Genomic DNA, 22,764 nt, shown 5'->3' on the forward strand with positions numbered 1-22,764 from the left:
TAATGATGCAGAAGCTGCATAATAATCTCCCTGTGAACCATAAACATAATAAAAGCTGAGGCCATTTCTAACATAATCTCTATCAGCAAGATGCCAGCGCTTTTCCAGATTTCCTAACGGGTCCCTGCTAATTCCATGCCAAAACTAGCAGTGGATTTCTTCCTTTTAATCTCCCCTAATGCCTTATTCGATTATTGTCACTGCTCTCCGACCGCGCACTGTCCCTTCAAACCCTAATTCCCGCCCTGGACCAGTCAGAGGAGGCTGCCCGGCGGTGGCGGATCCACGGGACACGCACGGACATCCCGCACTCCCCGCCCCGGGCAGGGGCGGCCCAGGCCCCGAGGCTGTTCCACAGCCTGGCCGGACCCGGAGGGAGGATGAGCTCCGACCGCCGCTCCAGCTGACGGGTCTGGGGGCACCGGGGCGTCCCCGCACACCCCTGCGGCATGGCTCTGCTCATCGCCTGGGCTTGTGTCGCCGTGAGGTGAGTGACACCGGCCCCCGACGGCTCCCTCCAGCCCCGAGGACCGGGAGGGGGGCCGAGCCCCCTGTCCTGCCCCGGGACCGGGGCCCCGACAGGAGGGAGGGTGATGCGGGACTCGCCTCTCCCCGCAGCGTGGGGAAGGCGCTGGGGGACCAGGGCGACGGGGCGGACCTCTACTCGGAAAACATCACCCGGATCCTCGACAAGTTGTTGGACGGCTACGACAACAGGCTTCGGCCGGGATTTGGAGGTAGCGGGGTGCTGCCGTGCCCTCGGAGGGCGGCTGCGAGGAAGGGCGGGTGGGAGCTCTCGGGCTCCCAGGAGGGGTCGGGGACGCGGGAGGGGCCCGTCCGGACCCGCGGGAGGGGGGCGCTGGCACCCAAAAAGTGAGCGGGGAAGAGCCCGGCCCCCCAGCCCCGGCTCTCCCGGGGTGGCTCCGGTGCTGCCCTCGCACCAAGGGGGCCCCGCCGGTCCCGGACCCTCCGCCCCCGGCCCCGCTCCGCGTCCCAGCCCCGCTCCGCGTCCCAGCCCCGCTCCGTGTCCCGCAGGCGCCGTGACCGAAGTGAAAACGGACATCTACGTGACCAGCTTCGGGCCCGTGTCCGACGTGGAGATGGTAAGAGCCCCCTCACCGCGCCTGCTCTCTTTTCTCGGGATTCATTAGGGTGGCATCTGAGTTGACCGTCATTAAAGCAGATTACGAGGCTTAATCTCCTTGACAATCTCTAGGGCCCAGCAGAGCAGTTTGGCCGGAGGTGCATCCAGCTATTTCCCAGCAGCAACAGCCTGGGCTGTGCACGGGCCAGGGGTTAAAGATGCCTCGTTAACCCCGTTAAGAAGAGTGTGAGCACCTGTGGCCAATAGAATTTGGCAGGAATGCTGCCTGGAAGGAAACATCCTTATGAGCAGCTGCAGGGGAGTGGTGCCACTTCGGAGACAGCTGCCCCTTGCCACGCTCCCTCCAAATTCAGGGAGCTGCAGACTTGAGTGAACTCTGTCATTCCAGCAGCAGCCCAGTAAAGTGTCATGGGAGTAAGGATGGCACTGCTGTTCTTATTCTGGACTTGAATTACTATTTTGCCCTTGTATACTCCCTCCAAGAGCTGCTTGCTAAGACTGAATTCCAGTTTGCAGGAAAGGAGCTGTGAGCTCCAAGTACAACCAAAAGTTTTCCCATAGCCCTTCATCAGTCAATCCAAGAGAAGGCGCAACCTTGCATTCTCACAAAACTTGCCCCCAGCAGAGGTTTACCTCCATTTCCTAAGCAACTTCTGCAGAGAGCTCCTTTTTGAAGGCTTGTGAAAATATTACTAAGAATTCTGGAAAAAAAATAACATAGATTAATATTAACTTGACACCATAATCCTACTGTGAAGTGACTCAGATCAGTCTTTTCTTTGTGAATACCCAAAGGAAGCTGCAGAAGAGTCACTGAGCATGTCTTTTTCTTTCTGGCAATTAAACATTGATAGTTTGGTTTTGCACTTCGAAAGGATACTAAATTAGACATTTGTATTTCCTTAGACCTCAGTCACTTTGAATGAAATCATTATCTCTGACAATGAAGTTTTTTTCCTTACTTATATCAAATTACCTGCTCACGGATTCACTTCTACCTATTCTTCAAATAAGAAAATAGGATATGTTTTCATGGATGACTTTTTTTAGTAACTACTTAATGGTAATAGGATTGAGTGTTTAAGCAGTAAATGAAGTGCCACTGACATGTGTGTTAGGTTGTATCATGGAGTTACTGTTCATACAGGCACACAGGACTGCTGACCTGACCCCCACACAGGACTCAACCACCTCTTTATTCTCCACAGGAATACACTATGGATGTCTTCTTTCGTCAGACATGGACTGATGAGAGGTTGAAGTTTAGTGGGCCAACTGAAATTTTGAGATTGAACAATTTAATGGTCAGTAAAATTTGGACACCAGACACATTTTTTAGAAATGGAAAAAAATCAATTGCTCATAATATGACAACTCCTAACAAACTTTTTAGAATTATGCAGAATGGAACTATTCTTTACACAATGAGGTGAGAGCCTATTTTTCTGATTTTGGTTGACCTTTATTTTTTATTCTATCAGCAGTGTTCCTGCGTACCATTTTTTTTTCATTGTCATCTACTCTAATGTATTCTAGACTAACCATTAATGCTGATTGTCCTATGCGGTTGGTAAACTTCCCTATGGATGGACATGCTTGTCCACTGAAGTTTGGAAGCTGTAAGTTTGTCTGCATCTCTCAGTTCGTTATAGTAACATATTTGGTCTACATGTATGTGAGAAGATCAGAAGTAAGATCCTAAGACATTACTTACATAGCTGAAATTTTTTATAATATTTTTATACCAGAATTTTACTTTTTCCTCTGAGACTCAGACCATTCCTAAGGACATGGACTTATTCACTGAAGGGTGACTGTTGAAGCATATTTTATTGTTTATTATTCTTATACATCTAGTAGTCAAAGTCAGTCCTTCAACAAGGAACTATATTATTTAAAGTTTTGAAAATATGTAGTAGATCTGTGGTAATCAATTCTGAAAATATTTAGTTGAGTTGTGATACTCAGTGTATGTGTTTTACAGCAAATTAAGAAACAAAAGCTAGTGCATATCAAGTCCCATTCTCTTATTGTTGAGGTTTTTTTCATTTTGTCATTAATAAGGGTAGGAACTTGCTGGAGCAGCATCCATACTTTTATGGGCATTTGGGCCACAAAAAGGGATTATTCTACTTATTTTTTCAATTGCTTAGAAAATACATAATTAGTAATGGTAATTTTTCCTCTGTAACTCAGATGCTTATCCAAAAAGTGAAATAATTTATACTTGGAAAAAAGGACCCCTGCATTCTGTAGAAGTACCACAGGAGTCTTCCAGTCTTCTCCAGTATGACCTCATCGGACAAACTGTATCTAGTGAAACAATTAAATCTAACACAGGTAAGAGGAAGCCTGACATTATAAAATGCATCTTGAAAAAACCTTACAGGGTTTTTCTCATATTGAACCAAATTATTTTAATTATCTTTTGCTATTCTAAAAACTACAGTCCTTGGATTGACTAACCATTGTCTCTTAAGAGATACCTTGTCAATACAGCCTCTTTAAACATAGAACTTTTCATGAGATTTAGAATTCCACCTGCCTCCCTGCCCCAATCAAAAAACACGTAAAATGAATATTATTCTCCTTTGTTTCCATAAGGTCACTTTACCTTTTTTTTAAGCAGCTTATTTTTATTATCCACTAGGAGGCCTGTAAGTGATTTCCTCAGAACATATTACGCTGGGTTTAAGCCAATAATGTTTACTCATATGTTGCCAAAATAATGCTGACATACTTGTCTCTTAACAGGTGAATATGTAATCATGACAGTTTATTTCCACTTGCAAAGGAAGATGGGCTACTTCATGATACAGATTTACACTCCATGCATTATGACAGTCATTCTTTCTCAGGTGTCTTTCTGGATTAACAAGGAGTCCGTTCCAGCCAGAACAGTTTTTGGTATGCTGCATTAAGGTCTTTGAACAGCTCAGCATCACATGTACCATTCATTCATTCTTTTCATTGCTTGTTTGTTTTAGGTGAATATTCCCTTCAGCTGCTCTATTTCCATCTTCAAAGAAAAATAGGCTACTATCTCATTCAGACATACATTCCATGCATCATGACTGTAGTCCTGTCTCAAGTTGTGTTTTGGATCAACAAAGAATCTGTTCCAGCAAGAACCGTGGCTGGTATTTGTGTTTTGTTCTTTTGTCATTCATTTCATTCACTGTATTGAATCCTTTGTATCAATCAGATACTGTAGTCCAGTAAGGATTGTGAAATGCAGCTTGTAGGTTTCAGTAAATAATGAATGAAAGTAAATACTAAAATTAAACTAAATAATATTCAATCTGTCCATGAGGGTCAAAATTCTTTCCTCAGAATGCTTGATTAGCCAGACTTGTTTGTGATCCTTTTCAGTATATTTTTTTATGCAGGAAGGGACAATTTCAGAATAAATGTCAACCTCTCCATTTTTTAAAGAGGATTTTTTTTTTCTATGAATCTATCATTTTGTGAAACCAGTATGAGTTAAAACTTTAAAAGAAAAAAAAAATCACATGGAATGGAATTATTCTCCTCTGACATAAGGTACCTCATCTACCAGTCATTCTGGAGTGCTCTCTGCCCTTGGCTACACAAGTATCTAAACAACCAGAAGGGCTTTCAATGGGTACAGTTCAGTGACATGAATAACGGGCGTTGTAGCACGTCCATCCTGCATGGCAGGGCTCTTGATTCTTTCCAGTGGTTTGAATTAAAGCTGAGTCTCCCTAATTTTTAATGTGGGCTCTGCTATTAAATTTGACAGCCTCCCCCCCTTCAATACTGATCTGCTCTGAAACTGCATTCATTAGTAAGGGGCACACTTTCACTCACTGCTTCTGTTTCTATTAAAAAAAAATACTAAGCAAAAATAATAAAAATTTCCAAAAACTTCACGAATACACTACCCCTATGTACATATTTTTCAACCCTATTTTCTATTAAACTAGTATTTCTATGCAAAAAGTCTCTTTGTGAGACTTGTCTTCAGTAACAAAAAGCATCAATAAGTTCTCTAAGCATAAATGATGCAAGTCTCATAATTCAAAATGAGCCTATAATTGTACTTAGCAGGTTACAGGATTTGTATAATTTGATTTCAGTCAGTTGGAATTTCCTGCCAGCGTGGAAATGATATTCATAAAAACATTGCAAAATTTTTGGAAGGCTAAGTGAACACAACTTCTTCAGGTGCCTCTGAAGAAAGACCAACACTTTTGTTCTTGAAATTCCCATTGGGCATTAGGATGCAGTTTGCCATCATTAGGCACTTACAAGTCTTATTTTCTGCCAGTTGGGGGATTTTTTGAAGAGCTTACAATAATAAAATATTGGGCAATAGATTTTCAAGAATGTTTATGATTTGGCTTTGTATTGCATCTCTGAACTCTACAGTTGCACTCTCTACATTTTTAGTAAAATATATTTGCCACGTGGTGGGCAGTGGAAGTCAATTCTATATGCCTGCACTAATGCACAAATAAGCCTGTAGCTGATTTGGTAATTATTACATAAAGACTCCAAACCCTGGAATAGCAGTTTTTACATTTCATACTGAAGTGTAAATAAGTAAATACGGACTTAGCAAATATTTTATGAAAATAGTAAAATAGATACTTTATCAGTATTGTGGAAAATAGTCACAATGGCATTTTAAAAGAATATTTGAATCCTTATTCCATTTGTGGTTCTCCCAGGAACAGTCTGAATTTCTAGTCCTTACTCATTCAAAATCCCATGGATTCTAAATACATTCATCTAAAGAAAAGAGGGCAAATTCCTTTTGACAAAAGACTTTCAGTCTTTTTCAGGAAAAAAGGAAAAGTTTAAGATGGAGAAGGTTTAAAATGCATCATGTTGCAAACACTTGAATTACACATTTTCATTTTTACTCATAAGTTCCAAAACTAAGTTTGAGAGAAATTAATAGTAGAATAACAGTGATGTGACCCAACCACTTCCTCAGAACAAAATAATTTTGCAGCTCTATTTACCTCCAAAATGGATGGCAGTTATCAGATTTCAGTGTTTGCATTATGTAACAGATTCTTCAAAACTTATCAAGAAGTGTTCAAAGTGTAAAGAGAAGGGTAAACAATCATCAATTGCAGAGTTTACCAACTGTAATTTGGTATTGTTTGATAAAGTAGCTTTCCACAGTGCAGAGCCTGTCATCAGCATTCAGTCCACACTGAGAGAATTCTTATCTAGATCTGTAATAGAATAGGAGATCTATTCCTAAGTTAAATTCCTGCTGCAGTAAGTTTTTATTCAGGCACAGAGTATATAAATTTTTTTACCAACTAGCACATGGACAGATTCTAATCTAATCACACATCATATTGAAAAGTTCAGTCTGGACTTCTGAAATTAAAATACAACTCCGTACACTTGTATTGATATCATAGAATGAGTCTGGCAGATTTGAGAGAAGTAGAGATCCTACTTATTTTTATGCTATCTCCCCTTTGTGTTTCATTAAAGCATGTTAAGTAATGACATTGGGACATAGCTCACCTCAGACAGCTGGCAAGCTACATCATGTGAAAGAGTTGCAGAAAAAACTCTGAAAATACTAAGTCTGGATGCTGCAATATGCTATGACACTGCATCCTTTCCACTGAGCATCATCCATAGCATATTGATTCATCATCACAACATGACATTATAACATCTTTTACTTTCCCATCTACCGTTTCCCAACTGCAGAAAAGAGCAGAAGGGGATATTCTCCACCTTACAGTCTTTAAATACCCACTGTTTTCATATTCTAGCAGGCATAATTATAAGTAAATATGAGTCACAGAGGCTTGTATGTTAATGAATGAGTTTGTTCTTGCATTTTTGCCTGTATCAGGCAGCAGTGGGAAGTATGTATATTTCCTACATTATTAATGCTGTACACTCCAAAACAGAAAGAATAAATTCATGAATTCCTGTGAAGAACACCATGGGGCCCATGAGCTACATGACCAGATTTGTTGTGTGAAAATAGATAAGCAGCTCTAGAGAAGTAGCTTTTCTGTCCTTCCATATCCGTAACTACAGGGATTTCAAATCATGATACTGTTAGCGAATCTTAAAAAACATATCCAGTGATTAAAGACAACAGCTCAGGGGACCAAACTGCAATTACTTGAAATATTTGGATCAGAGGCTCCAACTGTTTTCAATTCAGAATTTGATTGATTCAGTGAGGGTTCTGTAAGCCATGATCCGTCTTGTACAACGACAAGAGAAAGAGAGGATCACTGCTGGGGAATGACAGTATGTGAATCTGGATTTCTGCGAAACATTCCACTTACCAACCCCTCAAGGACAGAATCCTCCATATTTTGAGCCTGAGTTTTGTTATAGCCATGTTTATCACAATTCTAAGAAGCTGCACGGTGTAGAATGTTGTTATCTTAACTTTCAGTCTGCTTGATGTATTAAGGAAGTTTGTTCAGAGCTTTCAGATGCTGAAGATAGTATGGATGAGTTATTTAAGAATACAAAATACTTGGCAGTCTTGTTAGTTTGTTAGTACGTAGGATTACAGCTAAAACAATAAAGGTAAGTTTGTTTGGGGGTTTTTTACATATATAGGAATTTAAGAGTAGCAGAGCTGAAGCAAAGTTCTAATGCCCCCTTTTTTTTTCCTCTTATTTTCAAGGAATCACTACAGTTCTAACAATGACCACTCTCAGCATCAGTGCACGTCATTCTTTGCCCAAGGTGTCCTATGCCACCGCCATGGATTGGTTCATCGCTGTGTGTTTTGCCTTTGTTTTCTCCGCACTTATTGAGTTTGCAGCTGTCAACTACTTTACCAACCTTCAGACTCAGAGAGCAATGAGAAAGGCAGCCAGGGCAGCAGCACTGGCAGCAGCACTATCAGCAGCAACTGTACCGGCAGAGGACGAGATTGTCTCGGTAATTGCTTGCTTTTCTGATAATAAGCATCATATAGGAAGAGGCAGCTGAAGTAGGGAACGCAAAACAATATTAAAGTGATCTTAACGTGAAACAGATTATGTAACCAGATCAATCTGTTTATCACAGACATTGTTCTTATTCAAGAAAATGGAAAGTCTTAAGTTATTCATACTGTTTATTTAAATCTGATATATGATTTACTAGAGATGTTTATTTGGTAAGATACTTAAGGAAAGTCATTAAACTGTTATCCATAATACTTCTCTTGAGCAATGCTGTAGGCAGTGTATGTGGTCAGGCAAGTGGGGTTCTCAGAAAGTCTGCAGAATTTGTAGGACAGTGTACAATAGAAGGAACATGTGCCTTGGCCAGATGATTATGGGATCACTGTCATACACGGTACATACCATAAGTGGGTCATCTGGAAGATGGGTAATTAGCTTTTACATAAACTTGGCATCTGTTACTTCTATAAAAATCTGTGTTGGTGGAAGCTTGGGGAAAAAAGCATAAATTAAGGATAGATTTTAGAACATGCGAAAGACAGGAAGTCTTTCTAGTATCAAAAAAAGTATGTCAGAATTGCTTGTAAATATTATTCCTTACATCTCAGGCTAAGTAATGAATGCTGCCTTTCAACATATGTCAATATATATCAATCACTGTAGCCCTCCTGTTTCAAAATCAGTTTTACTACCACAACAATTTCCATTTTTAGAGGAATAACAGAATTTGAATGACTTTTTGAAAAAACCTCTGAGTCTGTAACGAATAAGGAGATCAATCCAAGAGGTGCTCGTATCAGGACAACACCTTACTCACCATTTAGTAATGTTTCCACATTTTCTTATAAACAGCAGTTAAAGTTATAACATTTAGGTACATTCAGACCATTAAACTCATAATTGATAAGTTCCATATAATAGCAAAACCAAAGCTCCATAGCATCTTGCTGCTGGTGCTCATTAGAACAAATGCTCTTCACTTCACCAGGGAAGCATTATGCTTGTCAGCCATATTGTATTTTGCTTATAATGGTATTAATATTGAAAAGAAATTAGGACATTATAAGCTATAAGAAAGAAATTAATTTTATTCTCCTTAAACATATAAATACAAAAAGGAAAAAAGAAAATCTTTATATATTTTAATAAAAAATATTTTAAAATACTATGAAGCACCCTCCTTCCCCCTTCAATCTAGTTAATTTTATTTAAAATATTTCTTTATTCAAATATACAAAATTTTTCACACAGTAGTCAAAAAACCTGTACACTCAGGAAAGAAAGATGTCAGAAGCCCAGACTGTGCTCTCCTGTACTAATGAAAGTAGGAGCAGCTCTGGTGCAGTGGCTGACCTGTGATGGTTTGTAGGAGGGACAGTGGTCTGGCTGAGATCATCTAAGTGCTCACATCCCAGCAGGCCTGGTCTGGCTCCAAGAAAGCCTCTCTATTTACCTCAGTTAACTGAGACAGAATTTGGCTTGCTCTCCTTGTCAGCTGCAGGCAATCCCTGTGTGAAACACAAAACTAGGGGTGTTCCACTGCAAAACTCGATGGCAACAAGCTGAGGAGTCATCTGGACCCTGACACAAACCTGTGTTTATTCACATGGTGGCCAAGCTTGTTTTAGCATGTCAAACCCGAACATGTCATATATAGGTATAAAACCCATGATGACATTTAGCTTTTCATCCATTTCAAATGTCAATTTGTTGCATCAATCTTATTGTTTTATTATTATGGTTTTCTTTATGCAGGAAGATCTCAATACTGGAAGTTGCAGGGGAAGGAAATTGGTGACACTTTCTGCAGTGCACTGTTTGGAGTAATGCTTTGTGAGGTGGTCAGGGAATACACCCTATGGATCAAAAGACATCCTTTCCATGTGAGAGACTACATTTAAAAGACAAAAATTACCACCCTGTAACAGCTTGATTCCCAGTTATTTTCTGAAAGACCTCGTTTTAACAGAAAACAGCACAGAGAAGGGAAATCCCTCTGGGAGAGCTTCCTTCTCCTCACAGCCTTGTCCCTGTGCTTCAAAATAACATGGCTTGGGCAGAAAAGGATTCTCATTTTCCTTAAGAACCCTGGCCAACTGCAGAGCAGCCGTATGTCACTGGTGTAGAGGATTTAGAATTCCTTAATTACATCAGAATATATTGACTATGTTTAATGAGTATCCTCGTATAACTGAAAGGAGAGAATTTCTTTTTGGATTATCAAGCACCCTTTATGAGATCATCTTAGAAACACCTACATGCAATAAAGTCTTGGCTGAGAACACGGCATTTTCCATCAAATTAGGGAGACCTTCCTGCTCCTTTACAATTATCAGATCGTCAGGTAGACTGTTAAAAACAAACAGCAACTTTCAATTATATTGACTTTTTGTCATCCCAACAAAAAAAGTAGATGCTGATTATTTGGTTCTGCCTGAGATAAATATTTGTCTGATTGACAAAGCCAGTGCAGGGCAGTAAGGGAGATTTAGAAGTAGCTGATATCACACACCAAAATAGGGAAAAAAAAAGATTAACTTGATTTCAACATTTTTTTTGTTCAACACTGAAGTCTAATCCCAGTACTTTTTCCAGGGAAGCAGCGAGAACAAAATTAAGTAAGTTAAATTACGGAAAAAACCTCAAACGAACCCCTTTAGTGCTGTTTGTGTAATTCTGTCTCATTTAGACACTTGAAGTAGTTCCTCTATGCTGCAGAAATTTTGCAAAGTAAAGGTAGAGACAGGGATTGTTTTGCACAGACACTGATGGATTTAAGAGCCAAATGTGACTGAACATTTAAATCTGTTTAACAGAAAAATACATTTTGACAGAAGAGAGGCTCTGTGACAGTTACATGATTTTTCCAGTATGCTACAAATGAACATTAGGAAGAGACTCTACCACAGCACATCCCACTGAAAAGAGGGTGACGATTGCTCCAGTCTCTGTTGTCCTTCACACACACCTGCTTTATATGACAGCAATTTTAATCCAGTGGGCACGGGATATTTTTTGAAGTTATGTTTTCTGCCTCTGCTCTGCATGGAAAACCCCTAGATTTTCTGACTGTATACTCCTAGATTTTCCATGCAAAGTAAATTGCATTGAAATAATAAGGTAACAGTCTCTCCGCCTAATCACCTTTATGTGGTGGTTAGGCTAGATTTTGAGAAAGGTGAATTTCAGGCCCTGAAGATTAAGAAAGAAGTCAGTTTTCCCATGCTCCAAGTGAGTTATTTAACCTAAGTAATTTAACCCTTCTACTAGGGTAAAATATGATAAAAACCAATCTGCATGTTATTCCTCACAGTATTTCTAACAAAGGGAACTTAAATTTCCTAAAGAGGTGCCTAAAGCTAGGGCTGTTAATGACTTCTAAGCTGTAGTCAGCTTTTAATTATGCAGGACACTGTTTATAGATGTTTGCAATACACATCCTTTGAATCAGATCCCACAGATAGGATAGGCAAAGAAATGTTTAATTATGAGTTATAATGATTGTCTGTCATGAGGTGGATTCTGAAACTACACAGGACTGTAAAGAATGAGGTACCTTAGTGCACAGCCAAAAGATGTTACATAATGTGATGGACTTTTCCTGCTGTTGTTATAAGTTACTTTTTCTCTGGAATTTTGAAGATGGCAAAAATACCTGCAGGACAAAGAAATATAGCAAGAGATTTTTATTGCAGTGCTGGGTACCCATTTCCAGCACTGGGTGCACCTTTGAATTAAACAAAGAGCACACCGCTGTTTGAAAACCGCGCTTTTTGTACCCTTTGATATCAGTTGTTGAATATTCATTTTACTGTCCGCTTGTTGCCTTAAAAGGTAATTTCTCTGCTTTGGAAGTGGGTGTTATCTTTTGGCTGGTTGTAACATACCTCCCCTGGGCTCGTACAGGGGGGTCTTGCATCATCCTCACATTGCAAGGCATGGAGGGTCTCTCTGTGTATCCACATGGCACAGAGGAATACATTTTTATTCATAATTTGTTCCCTGTTCCTGGCCGCAAAAGATCCCTGGTGAGAGGTGCAGATAGGACTCTTCACCTTACAGTCTCCACGGTACGCCTATAAGTTAGTAAATATACCGAAATAGTTCTTTTGTTAGTACCCTCTGTTCATTTTAATTTGCTTGGAATAAAATCAGTTCCTCAATTTTTCACACTGTGAGATGCTGCATATGGATTGTTCAATAGCTAGGCAGTTTTTACAGATCCCACTGTTGGATGTAGGGGCTAATCCATGTTATCTCCCTCTTTGGGATCTGAGTCATTAGCATGTGCTGTTATGTGTGTAATATGAATGTTTGAAATTGCTCAAACGGTATCTACTAATGAGCAGAGACAAAGAATGTTATGTATTTAATTTAGCATTCTGCCTTTTACAGGCATTGAGTTTTGGTTCTAGGCTGATTTTTCTATGTGTGTGTTTTGTGACATCAGCAAAGTTCAGTATCTTTAATCCAATAAATTATAAAGAAAAAGAAAGTAACACCTTATTTTTATCTAAATATTTAGAGTATATTTTACTGCATTGTTGCCAAGAAAGAGAGATGTGAGTGAGTAAAAGAGAGACAAGTAAGGACATAGAGATATTAATTTGTTTAAAGTTATTCAGTATCTGAATTGCATATTTAAGATACTGTTACTGTTAGATCATAAACTAAACTGATAGTGAAAATATGTATTTGCATTACAAAGCAACAGAGAAGAGCCTAGAATTCTACAAATATGAATTACAGAAATCTCTTGAGGGAAAGAAACATAAGAACAAAGTGCATTCATAAATCACATGAAAAAAATCACATCCACATGAAAATCAGAGAAAGCAGACAAAGAATTCTGTTTACTCCTTGGTTATATATGATGTATTTTTTGAAATCTGGAAGCCAAGAAATTTGCTGAAAGCCTCCTGAGATATTCTAAGCATAAGCAAATTCTAGTGATATTGAGGAGAGTTGTGAGAGAGCAGCATCTTTATGGACAAGATGAGTGCTTTGTGGGCTTTCCAGGGGATGAGATTGCTTGGCTGCAAAAGCTTAATAGAAGGCAGACTCTACCTTACAGGTCACATACCAGTCCTTGTCTAGTCCAGTGTTCTGGTATCTCACATTAAACAAGGAACTGGCAATCTGTTCTGTGTCACTGGGTAGGCAGAGATAGTGGAAAGTTTAATTGCCTGATGGGACCAACATTTCATATGAGTGCAAAAGCACTCCTCTGCACCAGGGTTCAGTAACTTCATAAAATCAATTATTTCATTATGACACAGTGTGCCACTCCTCAGGCTCCCTGTAAAACACTCCTTACTTTCTGAGTGATTGGCTCTGGGAACTATGCAAAATAAGATGTTCATTACCATTTTCTCTGTGTTCTGTTAGTGTTTCATGGTGTTATTGTGGGTAACCGTTGTCAAAAGGAGAAGTTAAATCTAAATATAGTAGACAAACTACTGTAGCTGGTGTTCAGAACTCAACTGCAGTGAGAATTCCAATGAAATATATGAGTTGTGGTTCTGGGGCAGCAAGTCTGGTCTAGAGTCAGCTACCATTCTGAGAAACATCTTCATTACATATGGGAGAGAAATTTGGACATAGACTTCCATATCCTGCATAGTGGTACACAAGAAAATATACTTGACCCTGAGTTGCTGTATGAGGACACAAGAGTCTTAAAGATAGTGTAAAGAACTACTTAGCGTTTTTTTTGAGATGGAATCACATTCAGATAATCCTCCCTTTATAGTAGTCCTCCTTCTATAAGAATAAGATTTAATAAATATAAATAAAATACCAATCAGGATTACACTTTTCCAAGAGCCTATTCAAATGATCACAAAGATTTTACTAGCTCCACATTCGAAATATGCTCAGTAATGAACATCATCCACAGATGAAGCATGTGCTACATCTGTTCTACTTACTATTAACTCCATCACTACAGCACAACAATTACTGATTCATGCTTGAATGATCCAGAGCAGAATTTGACCCACCTTATACCACAATATTGTAGGGCTAAAAGGGCTAAAATTCACATTAACACTTACATTTTTTGGAACCACTTATTCTCCACAAAAGTCAAGTTACTCCACAGTAGAGTAAAACCAAAGATACCTTACAACTTGTACAGTTCAGTTCAAAGCAGGGCACACAGGTAAACAGAACAGCAACTTGAATGGAAGCAGCAAGGCAGGCTCAGTGAGTCTGTTTATAGCGAGGGATTATTATTATGATTAGCGCAAGTGGACATGGATAACCCTCTTTCTGTTTCTGTGACACATCTGGAGATCTTCCCCCATTTAAATCTGTCTGTTTCTTGCTATGTTACTGGAAAATACAAAAACAAACATCTGTGTTCTAGATAGGCACAGCCCCAGAACAGGAATGCTCTTTAGTACCCATTCAAAACATGACAACAACCATATAATGTATAGAGGGCAAGTTGGAAGTGATGATGGGTTGTAGGGGAAGAAAAAGGGCAATAGGTAAGAAAAATATATACAGAAAAAGTACTTTTTTTTTTTTTCAAATAAAATGTTGTTCTCTTTTTATTTAGACTAAAATCATCTTTGAGGAAGCCATCTCTCCCTAATTTTAGTTGGATACGAGTCCATTCATCCATGAGCAGAACTCATACTGTAGCAATGTCCCTTGTTCTGATTCTCCAACAGTAACACTGACTGCTGAAGGGATAATTCCTGTTATAACTATACTTTAAGTCATCCAGGGGACACCAGGTGTGTTAGGCTAGTCTGTTATCTAGAAATTGTGGCCCAAGTACAAGGGTAGGCAATGTATTTCAGAAAATGCTGCTTTTCCCTTTAGTGACCCAGTCATTTATCTGATTGCCCAAAATCTGTTCCCATGCTTAGAAATCCTGCAACATAAATCCCAGAAATGCTGACAGTGGGCTACATATAGGTGAATGGTTATCATTAAATCACTCCCAGAGAATGCCTTTGGACATTGCATATCTAGCAGCATTTTTCTACCTTAAAACCATTTCAATGTTACCCTTCCATTTTACTATAGATGTCTATGCTGTTATATTGCCAGTTATTTACGTTGTCTAAGACTTCCCTCACCCGCTTCAGTCACTTGGCCATCAAGTTCTGCTGACCAAAAAAGCTACTTATCTAACCCAAGAATAACTATGTATGTTGTGTGATTTTTCATCAATAACCTGGGAATTTATTTTTTCAGTTCTTTATTGACAAAGATTTAGACTCAAGTTCAACTAAAATGTTGTATATTAGCATTGTTTTTTAGAATCCAAGCTATTTCTATTGCTTTGTATTAGCAGAACACCACAATACCTCATAGAAACAATAAAAACTAACTCAAGATTCTTGATATTCTTCTGTATTTTCTCAACCATGAGATGAATCTTTTGTTTTTTTCCACACACCCACTAATTGCAGTCCTGGGATATGGCAGTAGCAGCAAGATTTTTGAAATTTTTCTCCTATTTGACACTTCTGTGAAAGTGGGCAATTGATATCCATTAGGGCAAGCTTGGAGCCTGTGGTAGATCCTGTTCCTAAGCCATTTCTGCAAGGAAGAAATCTATTACTTCTACTCTTGTGAAAGTAAAATGATGGCAACTTGGCCACAAATAAAACAGATGTACATAATGAATATACTTGTGAGCCTAGTAACTAAGAGGTAAGCTCTAAATGTTCCTGAGTTCTAGCTGAATTTTCATAGGAGTTTTCTTACAGCTTTCTAAGAATAATTGGACCTGGCTATGAATATGGCACAAAATATAAGAGTCATTTCATTTCATTTTACGATAAATGAAAATAAAAATTGCCCTATTACAGTTAAGTACATTTGTCTTCAGCTGAATGCATGGAAACGCTGTGGGAATCACAAGACATATTTGAAAAGGAAATTTCATCCTAGAAAAAAACAACACGACAATTTAACATTCATGTCTTCAGCACCTGTAAAGTTACTCCATTGCCTTTTGTGCAGCAATTTTGTAGCTCTTGTGTGACAGCTGGACTTCATTCAGTGAGTGTTTACTGAACTCATTCCTGGGTTCACACAGGGAAGAGTGTGCTTGAGCAAGCCATATATGCTATCTTGTTTAAACTTCATCCATATCTACATAAACTTCAGTCATACCAATATATTGCAGTTTAGATGCATCATTACCTTCCTTTCCATTTAGCTCCATCCTTTCTTTTTCTCTCTTGTAGCTTCCATTTATTACCATGTTAAAAATATGAGAAGCACATATTCTGTCCTGTTTTTTCAGCAAAGCCTTAGGTCTCAAACATACCTCTGTGTATCTACTGTATTTTTGTGATTTCCTTAGGTTGTACTATAGCAAAGAAGCAATGATAAAATCGTAAAGTTGAGTAAAAAGATGGAAAGAATGATCACAAAACCTAAGACTCTGTATCTAAAAATCGCCCTTTTTTTTCTCTCCCCTCTTTCTTCTTTTCTTCCACAGCATTCTGACTCCAACTCTAACCTGAAGAAGCGAGTAAACTCTGTAACATGTCAGGCAGATCAGTCTCCTGAACCCAGCATAATATCAAATAGTGCATCCCAGTGCCAACCCATGTCTGTTCCTCCACCAGCCCCACCACAACCACCAACTATTGGAGGCGCAAGTAAAATAGACCAGTATTCCAGAATCCTCTTTCCAGTGGCATTTGCAGGATTCAACCTGGTGTACTGGGTTGTTTATCTTTCAAAAGACACTATGGAAGTGAGTAGTAAATTTTCTGAGTACTTGTTTATAATATATGTTTACTTGGCCAATACTATTTCAACTGTTCATTTACTCTTGCAACTCCAGGCAATCAGTCCTTTCTGAGGAATCATAGAATGTTTTCTATGAAAAACCAGCTGTGGCATCCAGTGCACTGGACTCAGCTGTGGCCCTCAGCACAATGCAGAGAGGCTGTTTGAGGAGGGGAAATGCAAACCCTTATCTCAGCCATGCTGCACTGAGCAGAACATGCTGTGTAAGACAATGTGTGATGTCATTCTCGGCAAACAAATTAATCTTAAATCTTCTATTTCTTTACCTACCTGCAGTAAGAAATGGTAGAGTTATCTTTTGAAGCAATGCAGTGAAGGAGATAAGAACTTTAATATCCTAAGGTTTTCTCAGTGAGGTAGTACAGTAAGTCTCCCTGAAAAGTTTTTTATTCATAGTATGAAGGATTAATAACTGCAGTATAAACTTTGTGAGCCAAGAATCCCTGTTTTTATACATTTTAATGTTGATTTTCTCTGTTTTTTTCATATAACTGCACTGTTTTATGCAGATAAAACCGTTAAATTCTTTGCTTAAGTTTGTTTGAATCAGGCAGAGAGAGATATCCATGAGGTCCAGAAGAGATGTGTGCCCTGCAAATTGGGCATGTCTAGAATAATCAGTCAGTGATTAGTCATTAAGTCTTTAATGCTTTAAATCTCTAATTTTTCCCTTTTTGCCTCAACACAGTTAATGGTTTCTCATTTCCTTGGGAAAAAATACATTCATTTGCCTTGTTGCCATAGAGTTTTTGGATCTCCCTGTACATTGCAGTCAATATGATTGGTACATTTTGCTTTATTTAGGACAGCTAGAGAGATAATGAGGGTATTTAGATAGCACTGAATGCACAAAGTCCCTACATCAATAAAAAACAGAGGCTGGAGAGATCTGGAGTGAGTGCTGATCGGGCTGTACCCTCACCTCCTAGATCAGAGGTAAAGCAGGCTGAGAGAAATCTCCCAGACAGTCAAGAGATGTTGCAGTTCAAAGGAAGACAGTGCTGATCAGGTGACTGGGGGCACGTTGTCTCTGCCTGAAGCAGAGGCTCCCAGCCTCTAATTTTGCTGATTGTTGCCCCAGTATGACGTGGGAAATGCTGTCTCTCCAAGATGCTGCCAAGCAGCTTTATGGAATCAGGAGGGCAGGAAGGTGGGAGGCACTGCCTCTTACAAACCTTCCTGCAGATGTCTCTCTCAAGAGGCCACAGCTGCCAACTCCTGGCCACTCCAAACGTGGCCAGTGATAAATTCAGCATTTCTGCCAGAGTTACTGATCCTGCTGTTAAAATACTGACTGTGTGTGCAAATTACTGATCTCAGAGCAGGGAAGGAGCGAAAAGCTCATGTACAACCATTATAGCTCCTGTTCAGGGGTTGGTTGCTCAGCTTGCGTAGCCTGCTCTCCAGGAGTTTCATTCAGCCATTCACACTTTGCATCTAGAAATATTTGGAACATAGTTGCCATTTCCCCTGGTAGTGATGAAATATTTACACTAAACCTCCTATATTAATAGTTACATTAGAACTAGGCTTTTAAAATACTTGAAAAGTCTAGGACAAAGTGCTGACTATAAATATTTTTTAAATGCTACTTTGCAAGCTCAAAAATGTGCTCAGAAGCTAAGAAATTATGTACTGTAGTAGCATCATAGAAAGAAAAAGCCAGCAGCAACATTTAGAATAGAGAGAAGTACCGACAGCTGGGGTGTTTGGAATTATGAAGAATGTAAACAATTATGTAAAATGTTGATCAAGCTCTTTGTAAATTACATTTTCCTGTTTATGTAGTCATTTGTAACTAATAATGATTGTGATATATGCTGCTAGGTTTCTAATTCACTATGTTGTATCACTTTACTAGTTGTTGCTTTCAAGGAAAAATAGGATTGCTTTTGCTTTAAAAATATATTAAAAATATGTAAGCCTTTCTAGTCAAGCAGAGGAGATACAAAAGTTAGGTGAGCAAAGCATGGTATGCTCAAGGGCAGTTCAACTTAATTTCTGGTTCCCTCAAGCCCAGTGGATTAAATATTGTTACAGTATTATTCAGCTTATTCTATTTAAAAAGCATATTTTGTGTGGTATTTCAAGTATATTGAATATATATCTGTATATCTATATAGATCTATTTATCTTTAGTTTTTTCACTTTGAGCTCCTATAGCTTTTGTTTAAAACAAAACAAGGGAAAAAATATCTATCAATTCATTGAAATAACCAAGTCTTGTAGTGAAGCTTTCCAGGATTTTGATTAGTTTAGTTTGGAGAGCAGAACATCATTCACCAAAGTCTGTCATTGTGGAGATTCCCAAACCCAACAGCTATACAGTAACAAACAAGACACATTTGTCTAAATTAGCCAAATGAAAAGTTCTCGAAAGGAGAAAAAAACCTTTCTGAGAAATAAGAAGTTGTTCTAGATATTTATTTTGTCATACAGTGTATTTTGGCTTTGCTTTTTTACTTTAAACCTTGCTAAATCCTTCAGCTAAGTACTAATTTATGATGGTGACCTTGGTAGATGAATTGCACACTTAGTTTATTTTAAAATTTGCTTAATTTAGGATGCAAAGAGTCCCGTTCTAAAGAGAAGACTACAAGTATTTCTCTGCCATGTATTTCACAATGCATATGATGTTTTTACATCATCTTACACATCTTATTTCTAAATTTATCATCTATCTTAATTTTCATTTGTAACATATTACACTTTTTCATATAATAAAACTTGGAATGATGGAGTGAATGACACTGAAGAGGGAGACGGTCCTAAACTTTTGATGATAAACTGCAGAAAAACAAGCAGAGGTTAACTTTTTCTTTGGGAGCAGAGGCAGATAAAAATTCACTAACTGGGCTAAATTTGCTGAGGTATTATTTTGACACAGAGAACTTAGTACGGTTGCAGGAAGAGAGTTACGTGAGAAGCTGAGGAAGATGAGATACTAATGATGTCAAGTGGGAAGAAAAAACAGAGAAAGAAACAAGAACTGTACAAGAAAGTATTTGACTTCAGTATGTTGTTATCCACAAAGCTTGCAATATGCATTGTTATATCATGTTTCAATTTAAACACTTGAAAAATAAAGTTCAGGGGAAACAGCCATTTTGGCTTAACAACTGAGCTTTGATGATCCAGGTAACAAGCATCAAAATGTAAGAGGATTCTCCCTTGTAATGCAGTTCTATTTTAAAAGTCTGCTGCAAGTCAGAAATCACATAGGCTTGTTGGTTTACTCAGTTTTTGGTAACAACTGTTAACAACCCTTAACTTAACCTTCTCCCTAAACTTTTCTTCCAGTTTTTTGAACCTTCTGCAATGCATTTTCGAAATGACCCTCAGTCCAACTGAAGAACTCAAGATTTCAAGGAAATCACTTGAAGTCACAAAGGGCTGAAGAGATGTTTAAAAGATTTGTCTGTCTGTCCACAGGTGCTCTCCATTTTCAAACAGGCAATATTTATACTGGATATCACCTGGATGCAAACTCTGGACAAATCAAGAGCTGCTTAGTGTTCTAACAATACTTTCTTAAGATTTCTTATAGTGATTCTACTATAGAAGTTCTGCTTAAATTATTTGGTTTGATTGTCAAAGGAAAGAACATGAATTTGTTCTAAAACTGTTGCAAACAATTGAACATTTACATTGACATAAAATACCAATAAAAGGATTTTTTTTTTTTAATATAGAGTAAGGATTGCTAAAAGCAGCATGATTCTGAAATGATTGGCAGTTGCACTGATTTCCTTCACTTGACTTGACCCAAAATACTGTTGGAAACAAAATCCTATGAAAAGGACCTGCAGTTCCATAATGTTTTAATCTTTTTATATAAAATATTAATGATTAATTTTTATTTCATTTTAATTTTTAATTTGAGATCATATTTATAAAGAATGAGATCTAAGAGAAAAAGGAAACATAAGCTATTTTTTGTGTGCTTCAGCTGATCAGCTGCCTTGGGGTGCCTGTTTCTGTTGGGAGTGACCACGGCAGCACAACCAGACTAATAACGAGCAATTTCTCAGCAGGATCTGAAAATGCAGGACTGAGATGTCAGGGAGTTTTCAAGGTCTAAAGCTGAATAGACAGAAAGATGCAGCTCCCCATCAAGCTAAATACAAGCCTCCAGCTCCAGGGAACTTCCAGGAAGCAGGTATTGATAGCTAGTTAAGGAACAAGCTGCATTTTATCAGCTGATTCTACTGAATTGTAGCAAGCTCCCTAGAAATTTTTTCCAGACACAAAGTAGTGTCAGCATATTCAGAGTTTAAAGGTAATAATATTTTGTCATTCTCAACACAAACAGCTACAGAATTTCTTCATTCACCCTTCATCTCCATAATCCTTCTTTAAATATGATCAGGAAACCTATGCCTAATCCAATCGAACCCAAGCCAGTTTTATTGCAGGTATAATGGACATTGGTAGGAGTCAGAAGCACACAAAGAAGTTTTAACCAAATAAAAATTAAGGGTTTTGTCCTATTTTGAAATTAATTCTAGTAAAATAAAATAATAAAATAACACATGGATTCAGGATATTCAGGGTCTTTTGCTTTGTCTAAAAAAAAATCTTAATCCCTGTGAAAAAATATTAATTCCAGTAAGTCATGAACTTTTATTGGCACTGTACCATTGGTAACTGTCTGATGTGCCAGCTCCAGTTGTTTTCCTCTTCCCATTTCAAGAGGAGTATGGAGCTTTTGCCAGTGTGGTAGCTGGACTGAACATGGGACATCGCTTTTTGTACGCCCTGTTCTCTAACGCTGAAGGGCTTAGATGGGACAATTCAAGGATTCAAGTCAACAACAAAAATTGTTTGCACAGATATGCCGTGTTTGCAGTTTGCTTTTCCTAAATGGCTGCAGGCTGGCACACTTGGATGGCTTTGTAAATGTGCTGAAGTCTTTCTTCATTTTGCTTTGAAACTAAAATTGTGACAATTTTTCCTATTTTCAGCCTTTATATACTATTTTAAGAAAACAATGAAACTATGGATACTGGACAAGTATTTTATAATTTGAAAATACATCTTATTTGGAAAAAAAAAGCAAATTGTGCTGTATGGACCCAGAAGTAATTTTTTTGGGGTAACTATACTCATTCTTACTTCACTGACTACTATTTTGAGTACATTAATTTCTCTAAGAGTTTTCTGAGTACTTTAAAACTGGTTTATGCACAAAATGAAAATGTTTAAAAACTCTAGTAAAACAAGTGACACTAAAGGAGCTAAATTTTGTATCTGCTCTTTGCTTAAAAGAAAATTAAAATGAATTTTACAGGAGATGCAGAGAGTTACTAATAGTCACTATTTCCTTGGAGTGTAGTATTTCAATGTGTAAAATGTTGTAACGTCCTGATTAGGAAGCTGTATCAGCACCTTAAAAATGTATTGGTAGCACTTGGTTTTAACAACATATTTCAACATGAGCACAAAGACTACTTCTCTTTTTTTTTTTCCAAAGAGCTGCTCATGTGGATAACACAGACAAGAGTTGGTTCTCCACAGCTGTTTGAATGGTAGGAAGAGAATATATATTTTTCTATTCCATGCTTTGTAGAGACACAGGTGTAAACAATCCTGTTAATAATGTTAAGTTATATCTTTGAATAAATATAATTACTAACAATTAATATCAGTTCTTAAGAATCCTGGTTATGGTCAAACACTAATCAACCAAGCATGACAGTAAAAGAGCAGATAAATAGAAAAAGGTCTTATGTATAGGCTTATATATATGTGTATATATTTTATGTATGCATATATACATATGTATTTCTGTAGAGAATATAAATAAATAAAAATAATAATAATAATTATATATATATCTTTATTTAGTACAAATTAAAGGGGATATGGGTTTCTTCCAATAATTTTGACTTTACTGAAATAAGGACAGAAGCTGAAGTTGATACAAGATGGGAATTTTTATATGGAAAACAG

General features: G+C 38.0%; 1 protein-coding gene across 2 annotated transcripts; it reads left to right on the forward strand.

Moving 5' to 3' along the window:
* The first annotated feature begins 233 nt into the window (after nt 1-233).
* On the forward strand, nt 234-22,637 carry GABRA6 (gamma-aminobutyric acid type A receptor subunit alpha6). 2 transcript variants are annotated; one of them, XM_050312561.1, is made up of 10 exons: nt 234-487; nt 619-737; nt 1,036-1,103; nt 2,314-2,534; nt 2,642-2,724; nt 3,302-3,445; nt 3,860-4,012; nt 7,758-8,017; nt 16,496-16,756; nt 20,113-22,637. In XM_050312561.1, exons 1-10 carry the CDS (start codon nt 450-452, stop codon nt 20,161-20,163), a joined length of 1,398 nt encoding a protein of 465 aa, XP_050168518.1. In that variant the 5' UTR covers nt 234-449; the 3' UTR covers nt 20,164-22,637. The 2 variants fall into 2 exon arrangements, with proteins under 2 accessions (XP_050168518.1, XP_050168519.1); XM_050312562.1 differs by lacking the exon at nt 619-737 and having other exon boundaries at nt 240-487.
* The last annotated feature ends 127 nt before the right edge of the window (nt 22,638-22,764 follow it).

Source organism: Myiozetetes cayanensis, unplaced genomic scaffold (genome assembly GCF_022539395.1).
Source record: "Myiozetetes cayanensis isolate MyiCay16 unplaced genomic scaffold, myiCay2020 scf17, whole genome shotgun sequence".
NCBI classification, from domain to species: domain Eukaryota; kingdom Metazoa; phylum Chordata; class Aves; order Passeriformes; family Tyrannidae; genus Myiozetetes; species Myiozetetes cayanensis.

Excerpts from the sequence above, each read along its gene's own strand:
- GABRA6 (XM_050312561.1), top strand. The coding sequence starts at position 450 with ATGGCTCTGCTCATCGCCTGGGCTTGTGTCGCCGTGAG. Across the intron at positions 738-1,035 it reads GCTTCGGCCGGGATTTGGAG|GCGCCGTGACCGAAGTGAAA; the intron begins GTAGCGGGGTGC and ends CGTGTCCCGCAG. Across the intron at positions 2,725-3,301 it reads TCCACTGAAGTTTGGAAGCT|ATGCTTATCCAAAAAGTGAA; the intron begins GTAAGTTTGTCT and ends TCTGTAACTCAG.